This window comes from Argopecten irradians, chromosome 6 (genome assembly GCF_041381155.1).
Source record: "Argopecten irradians isolate NY chromosome 6, Ai_NY, whole genome shotgun sequence".
Classification (NCBI taxonomy): domain Eukaryota; kingdom Metazoa; phylum Mollusca; class Bivalvia; order Pectinida; family Pectinidae; genus Argopecten; species Argopecten irradians.
In genome coordinates, this window is record NC_091139.1 from 14,820,511 (window position 1) to 14,835,131 (window position 14,621).

Below are 14,621 nucleotides of genomic sequence, written 5' to 3' on the forward strand. Positions count from 1 at the left end.
ACTTCATTGTTATCAAATTTATGGATAAATATACGTAGTTCATTACCATCTTTTGAAGAAAAAAATGTTGCACGAATGCATTCCTCGAGAAAGCATAACACAAATGTCAATCACTAGAGTGTGTATTTCTTAAAACAGAATTCGTACACCAACTTACTTTCCGTGTAATATATTTTCAGAACGTTTGTAAATTCTCGACAGTTTATCTCCACGACCATCCTCGATACTCCAGGGGTTCCGATCACTTACGATCTCTACACCCCTGGACTATCTCGTAGAAAAACTGGAGGCAACAGAATAAAACAGGTAATTTAGTCCTTTGATGTACATCAAAAGAGCCGTATAACGGTACACTGTGGTTGACTGTGTGGCTTTGAAGTTGGGCGTCGCTCTCGCTGTAGTCTTCAAAGGTAATCTTTGCTGGTCTGTGGTTGGTTCAGATCTGTTCACCTGAGCTGCCTTCATTTTTACTATGAGATAGTCCAGGGGTGTAGAGATCGTAAGTGATCGGAACCCCTGGAGTATCGAGGATGCTCCACGACCTTATATATACACCATTTACATTGATAGGAATTACCTTTCAATATTTTAATTAGCTGCAATATTGTAGCTCAAAAGACTTTTGGACAGAAAATGATGTCGTCTTTAGAGCTACAATTGGTGCCTATTACTGCTAATGGAGCAAAGTAATGATTATGCAAACCATTATAAAACGTCTGTTTGCATTATATCGCACTTGTTTGATATTGCTTAACTACTCGGCAATATAACTGAACCACATAAAATATTAAATTCTCATCGAGGCATTATTTTTTTTACAAAATACATATGAAGGTCTTTCTGAAGGGAATTTATACGGCAAGTCCACAAATTGTGAATTTGACGTCTTGTGAGCGGTCGGTAGATATAAAGAATGGTAGTTATGTTTGGTTTGGACAAAAATAATATGTAAATGCATGTATACGCATAAGATAATCGAAAACCGACAAAAAGTATAGAAAACTGTGCCCGAGTGATTTTCGGAGGCAGTGCTCCACTACGACACATAGGGACCAATTCGTACCCGGCCGAAAAGTATAGTAGGTCGGGTACGTATATTCGTTCTATATTTTAATCTGTAATGTTTAAGTTTAAACTGAGAAATTTGGCGGCAGTAAAAGACAGTTTGTTTACAGATCACAGCTGATACATTACTCTGATACGACGGGATAGAAATTTGGTTTAGTTTTGTTACGATTTATTCTCTTTATTTCCTCCATTTTGAAGATTACATAAATAGAATAACATACATGTAATACATATACAATATTTGACATGGCATGATTTGTACAAAGAATAATATAAGTGATGTGACAACTAGTTGAGTATATGTACATATATATGCAACTATTTTAGTACTATTTATAGGTGCATTATAGTGCAAAATAATTAAGAGACAAGAACAACAACACCAATAATAATAATAAACTAGATTTGATCGCGATCAAAACACGGGATTTCCATCCAGGTATTGATATAAGTAAAATAAGATCTTGAGAAGTTTTTTTTTTAATCTGAATTTTAATTTGACTCTTTTGTTCCCGCCTCTCATGCACCTTTTGATCTTCAATACAAAGCTAGCTATATATATAGGTATTCCGAATAAACGATCTTGAAGTACTTGAAGCCTTTTACCAATCTACAGTTGTGTCATGGATGTGAGGTTGGATTGGGGAACTCGCTCTACATGTCTTGACCCTTCACAACAAAAACACATTCTCCTTTTCTTATGAAGATCTTCGACCAACTCGTACAATTAGAGTGAAGATTATCTCCCTTTGACCATATAATGTAAACTCATCATATTCGTACAACTACATACACAACAACCCACACACAAAAGTTGTTTTAGATAAGATGAAACAGATTGAAAGTATTTTGTTAAATTTTTAAATGGAACGATGTTGCTGCCTCCACACAGCAATACCATATCCAAACAACCACGAGTCGTGTGACCTGTTTCTACCACAATTTATATCCGCTTTTAGGCGATAGAAATACGACAAGGATGTGGTAACGTGTGTTTCCACAAATAAGATGTACATTAGCTAAAAGGCACTAATTAATATTCAAATGTCTTTTTTGATGAAGAGTCCATTGATATCGAATTCTTCTCATGTGGAACCATTTTCACAACGACCACGTCACATACTGTACGCTTTCCAACAGCAGTTTTGACGTCAAGCGGCGATCCCAACATAGCATGACGTCGCTCGACTATCTTGATGATGTTGATAAATGATGACGGTTCGGTCAAAGTTCATCGTGTCAGCCAATCAGAATGCGTACAGAGTTTATACCACGTGTGGTAAAACATATTGTTATTCAACAGCTGCATTAATTATTTGATACCCTGAGAGTTGAATAACATTGTCTATTGTGGTAGAAATCTAATTTATTGTAAACTGATGTTCTACTTTGCGGATGCGTTATCAATAGCATGCATGGGCTAATAACATAACTGAACAGGACACGTCGCCATCAAATTGTGGTTTTGGTCAAACTAAATATTGTGAGCAATGCATTCACTTTTTATGAAAAGCGATGGTGATTTTAACTTCATGTTCACAGGGAACTACTTACGAAAAAGAAGCATGGTTATGGTTAGGTATCAGCGACCAAGAAACCGAGGGATCATGGGTATGGCTTAACGGGGCCGATCTGGATACTTCCTACTGGACTTATGTATTACTCAACGATTATAGTAATGAATACAAACCAATCAAGTACACTGCAGATTGCGGAGCAGCAGATGGACGTGGCAAACTTATTGATGTCCATTGTCGGAAGAAATTATCATACCTTTGTCAGAGAATTGACCTAGAGTAGTCTTGGAAGATACGATATGAACAATAGATACGATATCCAAGCTTTCGAAGGGAAAACATCCTTGTTGTATAATAATGTCAAGTGCCTATCATATGTGACAGAAATTCCATGGTAAACGATCAGACGAATATAAGTATTCGCTTATAACGATATCCCATCTCGTTTTTTATACAATTTGTCAAGTGTGCGATGCATTTCTCATAACGCTCATAGCAAGTTAATGTTTTCAGAGGAGTAGCGATGAGATCCATTCCGGAACCTATCACCGATATTGACTATTATGACAGTGTGACGGTAAATGGTTACAAAATTATAGGCTTTTCCGCAATGTAGTCCTATAATATATCAAGATTTCGCAGCTGTGTGATCGAGCCTCCTGTCTATGTGTCATAGTTAAGATCAAATCGAGCGTGACTGGGTCCGGTGTAACGTTGAAACGCACGGTTGGTAACACTATGGACAAATATGGTAACACCGCAGACAAGGACAAAGAAGCTTTTTTACTCCTTTTTAACAGTAGATATATTTGAAATTCTTTGATGTCATAGTATTGTTGTGTCTACCTAGTCCGTTCTAAATCTCTCATGAATGCTATTATGATGAACAAGAACCATACAAAACATTTCAATTAGGTAACACCATGGACAAATGTCAATTTGTCAGTGGTATTCAATCAATATCTATAGTGTTACCAGGTCAAAAATATTGCAAAATGATAAGTTTCAGACGAAACATAGAGCATTTTAACAAACAAAAAGTTTTTAAAGGCCCACTACCTTTCTGAAGCAAAATTTAAAATGGTTTTTAAAAAACATTAATAACATAAGAAAATGCATATCGATGATCTAAGATGTGGTAACAATACCAAATATATTTAAGATTTCCTGCGTAATATATGATAACTGTAGAGATTTGACGTCTTGCGCAATGATAGTCTACTACCGTGCGGTATTTAGGACGACGGCGGGAAAAATAAGACGACCCGCGTTATGAAAATATACATTTTATTTATTTTAATAAGATTTTTCAGAAGATGATGATAAGAGTAGTATTAACGGTAAGATAGAAATTTTTGCGACTCTACAAAATTATCGATATCATTTTATGGTCCCATTTTAAAAAGTAAAAGCCGTTTCGGAAAGGTAATGGGCCTCTAAATTATTAAAATATTAAATTCAAATTTTCGCCTCGAAAAAAAATATATATATATAATGAAATGAAAAATACCTGTATGCTATAACAGTATGTAATATTTTGTGAGCAGCAATGTTGACTGGCATATATGATGAGATATATTCTTTGTCAGTTGATTACGGAGTATTAAAATAATATAATTATTATGAGCTATTACATGTAATTGGACTTACTGAACAGCTATTTATTACACTAATATAGTTTAAATCAGGATATTATAGTACATGGTGTCCCATAAATTATGTTACAATTTTTCCTTACTACATCACGTAAATCACCAGGATTTTATCTCCAAAATGCCTGCAATCATACATTTCATACTTTGATTAACTAACTGCTTAACAAACAAATCTAGATAATCTTAGCAACGATTTTCAAAAAAAGACGCATTTTTGAAAAATGTGGTCAAAACGACGATATCCTTGATATATGAGCAACATTTCAACACTAGCATTGAAGATTTGTTCTTGTTTTATAATACCTAAATAATGCATTGCACAATATTTTCTGGTGATAGGGATTATTTTTTGTACTTCTGGTAATACTCACACAGAATTTGAGTTGTTGAGAATTGGGGCATTACATGACCAAAATCACTGTTTTACAAAGTATGAAATTATGATTTATGGGACACCGTGCATTTAAGTAGGACCTACTGTATGGGAACACCATGGACATTTGACCTTGACACGTGATATTTTGGTAACCATATTAACTAAACGGGAGTTTATCAATAATTACCAATATTATTTCTGATATCTTATATGATCATTCTCTAAGTTTCTGAAGTAAAGTTATCCATTTATGGAGATTAGTTTGTTTTTCAGTTTTCTTAATCTTGGATTTGGAACATTTCTGATAATGATTCACATAATATCTTGTATTGATATCAGTGTAGCAGGTTTTAATTGTGCACAGTACGGTCGCCTTCTAGCTTCGCGCTCGAGGGAATTTAATTTCAGTCGGTAGAGCGCGCGGCGGACTAGTAAATCCGGGGTCGCGGGTTCGAGCCCGGCTGGCGGCACACTACTCTAGCTCGCCCTGTAACATCAGCAAGGAGGATTCGTCACTGTCTCTTTACACTACTAAACACGCGAGACGCTTATGAACCGGGAATAAAACCCAGTTTTCTCAGCAAATACTTGTCTTATCGAGTCAAAAGAAACACCAATGTAGAATTTATTAAATTTCACAACGTTTAGTACTTGCTTAAAGATGCTCCACCGCCGACAGAGCATAAACGATACTCATCATTTTAACAATAATTGGTGTTTAATCGTGTGGGTATATGTCTAATTCACACACAGAAATAATATAAAATAATTTATTTTTCTTTTGGTGCATGCGCAATCATTACTTGATTCCATATAAGACATAGTACCAGGGATTTTTTTCGGGATGCAATTAATTAATTTTGATATTTTTATCTTGAAGTAAAATTAGATGCTCAAACTTTTCAATGGTGGTAATAGTGTAAAGTAAGTAACTTTTGCAAATGAAGAAAAATACTTAATCCTCTGCTCATGTTTTCAATAGAGAAAAAATACCATTTGTCAGTGGTGGAGCATCTTTAAAGGACAGCTCTAAAATTTAGAAGAATTGTCTTACATTTTTCCTTAAAAACATATGACAGCTCATGAAATGACGGCCCACTTCAGAAAGTAAGACGATAAGCATTGCACCCGCAGCTACCAAAGTATATGCGCCCCGGCGGATATCGGAGCAAATCAGTCATCTCCCAACGTCACGGTCAGTGCACAAACACAAAAGCTGTGCGACCTATTTGTCCAAAACCCCGATCGAGTGACAAATAACTTACAAATCCTTGATATCAGATTAAGAAAATAAAGAGAAACTGATATCGAATAAGGATTACAAAGAAGTGCATTTTACCTTGTTTTGCTGTACATGTATATAAATATGCACAATGCACATCAAAGCATATAAAATGGAAATATTTCAATGAAAATAGTATGTGTATTTTCAAAAACGAAATCCATTTTGAGTATATTTTAACAACATTTTAACGTATCCGGATCCGGATCAGTTAGTGTTTTCGTTCAATTTTGTAGTAAGCTGGCCTCAACTTCCGTTCTGATCCGATCCGTTACAGTTTTTGTGTCTAGCTGTGAATCCGGGGTCCGTATAAAGCTCGCATTACAAATTAAAATGGCGTCTAATATGAACAAGAGGAAACGCAGTGACGATCGTGAACATGAACCACCGTCCACCGGGATACTTAGCAGAACCTGTCACTGTGTTAGCGAGCGTTGTTCTGAAGGCCAATGTACCATATTTTCAGATTTTCCTGTCGATCTTAGAAATAGGCTGTTTTCGGCTATAATGACATCGTTTTTAGACACTGGACCACCATTACATTTTCTGGGAATCGGTCCAGTAAGCATCACTACTCTGTCGATTGACAACTGTAATGGCGAAGAGCCGTATGCGTTTTGTGACGCGTATTGTAGTGTCAGTCGACAAGAAAAGCGGTATCTGTTGGCCGAATTGTTTGAAATGGGAATTGATATTCTTATCAACTATGTCAAAAGTGAAGAGATTCCAAGGAGCAAAAAAGAAAGAATCGTTTTGTCAAAGCTTTTGCACTTCCTAAAGAATTCAGAGGAAAAAGGTAAATCACAAGCATTAAACAGAAAATAATTTGGATGTGTTTGGACAGTAACAGTAGAACGAATAAATACCCTTTATGCCTCACCCAGTGAGACTCTAGTTAACAAATATCAAATAATGCACTTGTTAAAAAATCTGGGGAACGACGACGTGGCGCCAACGGACTAAATTGCATGGGAAAGATAAGTCCGAACCCAAAAAACAAATTGCAGTTAAAATGGTGGCAAATTTTAATGACCGATACGGTGCATTAATCAATTAAACATTGTTTGAACGTTTCCTGAGTATGAATTCAAATAATTAGGACCAGCCCTTTTGGAACATGGAGAACAGGCCATATTGGAGCGCGAGACTTTTCTGACACGGGCATTGGAACGGAATCGTTCTGACAACGAAAAATCTGTCAGGAAATCTTCCGTCGTTAGGTATCGCAACATTTGAACGAATTTCTCAAAAGTGTAACCACATTTTTGGGTACGTCCACGTTAGGAAACATGGACAAACAAGGGTGACACTACAGACAATGACAAAGAAAAACAGTACTGGGTTTGTTATTTTTACGCCTTTCGTAACATTAGATATATTTGAAACTCTACTATCATACTATTTTGTCTACCTAGTCCATTCTAAATCTCTAATGAATGTCATTAATATGATGATCAAGAACTATACTAAACTTTTCAATCGCATAACACCATGGACAAATGTCCATTGTGTTACCTTTGTCAGCAGTATTCAATCAATGTCCATATAGTCCTACCAGGTTTGACGACTATCATCTGTCAGTCTGCCATTCAAAGCTACGTCATAGCAGCTATATATTGATATCTTAGCTACAATTTGTACTGTTGTACAGATATCTAGCGGAAAAGATATTTACAATGCGTTGCCTTCTGACTGACTTCTGAATTTCAGTCAGTCAGAAGATTATATGGTTTCTGCTATAACACCGCTATTGAGACCCATATACCTGGGCCGTTTTCGTTTATTCGGAACAACCGGTTCGACCGTTGGTTAAAGTCATTATTTCAAGTATAAATCCTGGCGGACCTGCAGTTTTTGATACAGGCCTGTGATGGCTTTGTCAAGGCTCGTCTGAAAACAATGTAAAATCACCAGGTCCGTTTTATATTAATAAACGAACAGCTAGGTCCAACCAGTCAAACCGTATAATCGAAAACGGCCCTGTACATTGCACATGCAAATGTGTACATGTATGCATACAGACATGTGTAGCTGTCCGGCACCTTTTGAGGAGAATAAACCCCAACACCACCCATTCTAATCTCTCAAAGTGTAGTAGGTTTTAATTGTACATAATGATACAGTCGTCTTCTAGCTATAGCTTCATGCTAAAGGGCTCTTGCTAGAGTAGTTTCCCTTTAGCTGTTCAGTTGGTAGAACGGCGGACCAGTACATTGTAAGTCTGCGAAGCTGCAGGTTCAATCTCTGCTAGTAGCACATTATTCTCGTCTGGTTTCAAGGGCCAATACCCTTCATTTCTCTGTCAGTACTAGACTGACACTGAGAAAGTGAAAGAAAGGGAAGTAACTCTGATGGATCAGAATGACATACATTGTACCCTACTACCTTGCAGATTTTGGTATGTCATATATCAGTCCCTAAATAAGATCCAAATGATAACACCATTTATCCAAATTTTTAGTCTGAATAATTATTTGTCCATTTGAACATCATAATAATTCAGACTAAAAAAATGTATTCATTGATATCTAGACCAACATGTACATGTATAAAAAGTTGGTTGAACATCAGAATAATCTGGACTATGTGAACCTCAAATATATTTCTCATTCAAGACAATACATGTATATATATATATAGTAAAATTTGACAAACTTTCAAAAATGCTATGCGGTGGCCACCAATTCAAATCTCTGCTATACAAACATACCATCTATGCCTATTTCAGAGTTACAATTTCAATGGGGACAACCTACGTCACCGGAAGTGATATCGGGCACACAAAAACAATGAAAAAACGCCCGCTTCAAGATGAAAATCGGCTGAAATTATGACATAAAAGCAATGCATCTTCTAAACCTATCGTGCGTCAAAGACAGTGTATTGTTAGAGATTCTATGGAGCTATTAAATATTGTCAAACTAGCTCAGATAATGCAAACACCTCGACACAATATTTTTCGAGTGCAGGGATATCGGTCACATTTTATTCAATAAAACGTTAAAAGTTGTAAATAAATAAATTTTGCTGTCACAAAACCGTCCCGTTTACTAATATGTAATATCTGACTGTTGAAAGAAAATATTTCATTCATTATATCTGCTTGTGGAGAAACATAGACGGTTCTTAATTAGAAATTATGAAAGTGATATCGGTCACACTTAGAACTTTAGGGGTAACGGTCACATCCAAAGTTGCGAAAACTGAATATTACAGCATTGTACATGTAGTCGTTATTTACGCATTCATCCAACTCCAATGGATACCCCGTCAAAATACTTTTATTGAATTGATCTTTTAAACCCACCATCAGCAAATGGTTGGCGAGCTATAAAAATAGCCTCCCCCCATGGCTCGTCATCCGTCCGTCTTTTATTTCTGTTATTTCCCTGAAATACTGGAAGGGTTTCATTAGATCCAGTTATGTATAATATATTTCGGAATCAATCCGAAATCGATTTATTTCGATACCGTTACATGTATTTGCCAGAGAGTATTAAGGATCTTTTTCAAATTTCATGTTTAGAAAGTCATCTTTCTTGATTCTAATAGATGGACTTGTTGCTGTTTATCAAATTAAACATGTGAGCTTCATACTTAATGAACCTTTCTGGAATTTTATAAGTACTACATGTATCTCTCTCTTTACTCTTGTTGTGCATAATGCACCAATTGGAAAACGCGGTAGTCGACAACTTGAAGTTCGTTACCATGTAGACATACAATTATCAAATATCTTGTTCGATATAGACATTTTGATAATCATTTTTAACATAGGATTGTATTTATTAATGCTCATTTTTTGAGACAGATAAGATTACAAAATAATGAATATTTGGTTATCTTGAAATTATTTGACTACCACGGTGCTTTATAGCATTCATATACATATATTTACTTTTTCACTGCAACCCTAATATGTATACTTACCAAGCGCATTTGACATTCAGGGATGCATGATCTGCTATCCGCTTAATTTTATGTGATGTCATAAGTTTTGTGCCATCGATCAAAGAAAATGGCTGTTTCGTCCTTGACGATATTGATTTTTTTCTTTATAGATACAAATATCTTGGGATGTTATCATATAAGTGTTATCAAATGAAAATATATTCATTAAATTGCATTCAGTTGACAATTAGGGGAGTATGAATGCCAACTGGACATCTGTTAATTCAACATGAAGCGCTAAAGATATTGGACCAACATGTTAAATTGACCGATTTGTAAATCCAATGGTAAACGTCACGATATCTCTTGGCCCTCTTGCATGTTATCAACTGATTTGCTTTTATAACTTGTTTGCATATGATCATTTGTGCTATTGTTGTTAAGTTATATTCTAAGTACCTTTTCAATCATTATTGTGTGGAGAAATTATAAGTGAACTGACATGTAGAACTGTACTAACGCTATCAGCTAAAAACCCTCAGTGATCCTGTGTATCATGTATTCACGTATTTCTGTAGCTTATAGATCAGTGTGCTTTTCCTTTTGTTTACATCGGATGCCTTTACATCTTTAAGTTTTATGTAGTTTCTTGTATATTGTCACTGCGAAGTTTTTAAATTATAATTACTTTAACACAGTAACGTACTTCAAAATAGTACAATGGTACTCCATGGAGATGTAATTTGTCTGCTTGGTAAGGGTTGCCTCAGTTCTACTTTGCTTCAGCAAACATTCCACGCAAAGACAATGCAAGAACAAGGGGTGTGTACAAATACATGTATAGACAAAAACGAAACAATATACAGTGTACGAATAAGTATTCAGCAAAAATAGTTACGATAATAGTTAATGATGTATCATGTATCTCGGTAGTATTTCCTCTTTACCTGAATGATTTTTTAGGGAAAACAACGCTGCAATATTTCAGCAATCTTTACGAAGCGACAAACCATTTCAAAATCTTTGGATGTGACCGTTACCCTGTGAACGACATCCTTTTTAAAAACAACAAACCACCAACTAGGTTATACAGGTATGCCACTTTTGTAGCGGATAAAATGAACGATAGCTACTACTTGAAATATAAGGTATTTTATATCAGTAAATAACAGTAAGGTTAAAAAAAGACACACATGACATATTTTCGGTGAATAAAATGTGACCAATAGCCACGCTGTGGAAAAAAAGACGGACGGATGATGAGCAATAGACGAAAAGCGATTTCAATAGCTCGTTAATCATTTGCTGATAGGGGGTTAAAAAGTCGTCTTTCAAGATCAGATAAATTCAATAAAAGTATTTTGGCGTCTTATCCACAGTTTTCGTAACTTTGGATGTGACCGTTACCCCTAAAGTTCTAAGTGTGACCGATATCACTTTCATAATTTCTAATTAAGCACCGTATATGATTCTCCACTAGCAGATATAATGAATGAAATATTTTCTTTCAACAGTCAGATATTACATATTAGTAAACGGGACAGTTTTGTGGCAGCAAAATTTATTTATTTGCAATTTATAACGTTTTAGTGAATAAAATGTGACCGATATCCCTGCTGTCTGAAAAAATTGTGTCGAGGTGTTTGCATAATCTGAGCTAGTTTGACGATATTTAATAGCTTCATAGAGTCTCTAACAATACACTGTCTTTGACGCACGATAGGTTTAGAAGATGCATTGCTTTTATGTCATAATTTCAGCCGATTTTCATCTTGAAGCGGGCGTTTTTTCATTGTTTTTGTGTGCCCGATATCACTTCCGGTGACGTAGGTTGTCCCCATTGAATTTGTATCTGTACTTTTGGAAAGGTATAGACTGTTATGTATCATCAATTTGTACACTGTTCTCACAAAATGATATGACATTAATTTAAAAAACAATTAGCATAATGATCAATTCTTATTACAGGTTAGCTTACACTCAATTGTACAAGATGTCTGATTCAGGCCTATTTGGCCTCTTGTAATTACATCAATGTAGTTAGTATGGCAGATTTCTCACAAAATAAAGGATTGTTATTGAAGGACTACTTTAATTTCCCACATATCTTTTTCAGGTGAAACTGATCCATTGCAGAACTTGGATAAACTAGAAGATCAGACAGAAATAAATATAGTACTTGCAAACCATTTATTTGGGAAGCTGTCTTCAACACCTGATTTCCTTATGGACATTCAAGGCAAACAGAAAGGAGATAGCTGTCCATGCTTATCACCTATGTGCAAAGTGACAGGGAGCTTTGGCGACACTAGTGTTGGTAAGTTTGCGTCCTAAAGATAGTAACTTAGAATATAAGGCTAAAAAGTCATCTTAGTTAACCAAGAAACTCAGCCAGACTTGTGTATAAAACCACCTATCTGACAAAGAAGAAAAGTCTAACTAACCAAGTGATCTTTATTAAGTTTATACACAGACTAAGAATGTGTTGAAATAGGATATTTGGTACCAATAGAAAGAGATCTAATAACAGGGCTTTTTCTCACTGCTTTGTGAATGGGGCCTATGACTTTGAATTTGGGAAAATGTGCGACAAAACCAGGATTTGGGAAAAATTATGAAATATGAAATAAAGCATAACAAATAAGATTTTTTTTATTTCCAATGTATTTTATGTACTTTTCTGAAGCCAATTCACAAACATTTAAAGTCTTAACAAACTAAGTTCATGTAATATTTTGGATAGTTTTCAAAAAAAATTGATTTTGGGAAATTTAAGGCTTAAATTGGGGAAAATTTAGAGGTTTTGCCATAGGGAATAGGGCCGGTTTTCGGCCCCAAATCATGTTGGAAAAAAAGCCCAGAATTACCTAAGAAGGTGGTCTTTAGTGTATATATACTTGTGGGTTAGTTATCACTATAGGTAAAGATAGTAATTTATTTGGCTTATTAAAAATTCTTAATACCTTGTTAACAATTAAACCGCAAAAGACTAATTTATCAACATTTAAAATCTGTAGTAAATTTGATGATTTCATTTTGTATTTATTTATCCTGTCATTTGGCATTTTGATTTAGATGGCTTACCCAGTTACTTCCCCTTTTTATCTTTATCATAATGGTACATATTGCATTTGATTATATATAACTTGAAGTTGCAAAAATGTATATTAAATTATATAACTCATTCACCCCTCAAGACACATTTTAGACTCTTCTAAATGGGGCCGCGGTGGCCGAGTGGTTAAGATGTCCCGACATATTACCACAAGCCCTCCACCTCTGAGATGCGGGTTCGAATCCCATGTGGGGCAGTTGCCAGGTACTGACCGCTGGCCGGTGGTTTTTCTCCGGGTACTCCGGCTTTCCTCCACCAACAAACCTGGCACGTCCTTACATGACCCTGGCTGTTAATAGGACGTAAAACTAAACAAACCAAACCAAAAGGCTCTTCTAAATCCATGACTAGACCAATCTGTTATATATGAAATTTCGGGGATGAATGAGTTGAAGTATCACATTAATTTTCTCTTTCAGGAAATGATCAAGTATGGCATGGGAACTTAGACATTATTGTCAAGAATGATCTTGCTATTCAGTCTCCCAAGGAAGCAGAATCTCAAGGTGTAAAGTCTCCAGTCGAGGTGAAAAAAGGAGGAAAGTGTCTGCAAAAAAATCCCCAGCTTATAGCTGAAACAATTGTGTTTTCTTTCCTTCAAAAACAGAAACATCCTGAGAGCAATCATTACATGTTCCCTTGTATTGGAATTTTAGACACAGAAATGGTTTTCTATTTTTACGATTCTGAGCATGATGTTCTTTTGGAAAGCAATCGTATATCCTTACTGACACCAGACTCAAATATAAGTATTGTTGCGGTTGTGAGTGCTTGGTTGGTAGTTAATTATAGATTTTTGTGTAGTGGTCTTGCAGACATTTTGAAACCAGAAAAAGCAAGTTTCTTTTCAAAAGTGAAGTCAAAACTTTCTGTATATCAAAATCAGCTAAGACTAGGAAAAGTTAGAAGTGCGGAACAGAGATTTGAAAAAACCAACAAGTTTCCTCTCATTATAGGTCCTGTGGCAGATCGTTTGAAAGAAAAAGTTGATTTATAAAGAATGAAAACTTACCTTCTGTTTAATTTTTTTTTCTGAAATGTATTCAGTAATAACACTGCAGCAAGAGGAGGTGAAGTTGTTTCTGTAAAAAAAGGTATTGGTAAGCAAGTTTTATTTTCTGTTTGTTTAGGGTTTTTTAGCTCAGAGTTTAATATATGTCATGAGGCAGCGTCTGTCGTCCATTCGACCGTCCTGTTGTACATTCTTTGTCTGTCAATATTTTGTTTAATTCAATACTTGTCATAGTGTTCTGCATGGATTATGATCAAATAAATATCCTTTTGTGGAAGAGGATCAAATCTTGGCTCTGACATCCTTGGGGCAGGAGAGTTGGAGCCAAATAGGTGTAAACAATGGTAAATCCTTAAATGGCTACGAGTCATAGAGTTTTCGTGGATTGTAACCAAATTTGGCCAGAAACACTGAGACATTCCAATTGGATATGTTGTTTATCAGTTTCTTATGAATGTCACAAATAAACACTTTGCTTCCAAAATTGAACTGTTGATCTCCTATCAGACAGAAGAAAAGAGAAAAGTTGAAATTATCAAAACACATTTGTTTGTCTAAAAAAACAACCAAAGATACATTATTTCTGTAGCGTCAATCCTGTTGGCTGTAATTGTATTTCAAAATTGTAAGGCAATGTCAAGTTTTCCGTAATATTTCTTGTGTGGCATATGAAGAAAAAATCACTAGAACTGCTTTCATAGATAT

General features: G+C 35.4%; 2 protein-coding genes across 4 annotated transcripts in view; both read left to right on the plus strand.

The window, feature by feature from the left end:
• The window catches only part of LOC138325096 (scavenger receptor cysteine-rich domain superfamily protein-like), a 56,033-nt gene extending 51,216 nt beyond the window's left edge, over positions 1–4,817 (plus strand). The window contains exons 20-21 of one of the 3 annotated variants that reach the window (XM_069270511.1): positions 180–306; positions 2,611–2,743. In XM_069270511.1, the coding sequence (XP_069126612.1) occupies positions 180–278 (99 nt within the window). In that variant the 3' untranslated portion in view covers positions 279–306; positions 2,611–2,743. Of the gene's footprint in view, positions 1–179; positions 567–2,610 lie in introns of those variants that run through there. The other 2 variants (XM_069270509.1, XM_069270510.1) reach the window with 2 other exon arrangements.
• Positions 4,818–6,075: 1,258 nt separating this feature from the next.
• Positions 6,076–13,915, plus strand: LOC138325095 (uncharacterized). Its single transcript, XM_069270508.1, has 3 exons — positions 6,076–6,694; positions 11,906–12,106; positions 13,324–13,915. Exons 1-3 carry the CDS (start codon positions 6,232–6,234, stop codon positions 13,899–13,901), a joined length of 1,242 nt encoding a protein of 413 aa, XP_069126609.1. The 5' UTR covers positions 6,076–6,231; the 3' UTR covers positions 13,902–13,915.
• Positions 13,916–14,621: the final 706 nt, after the last annotated feature.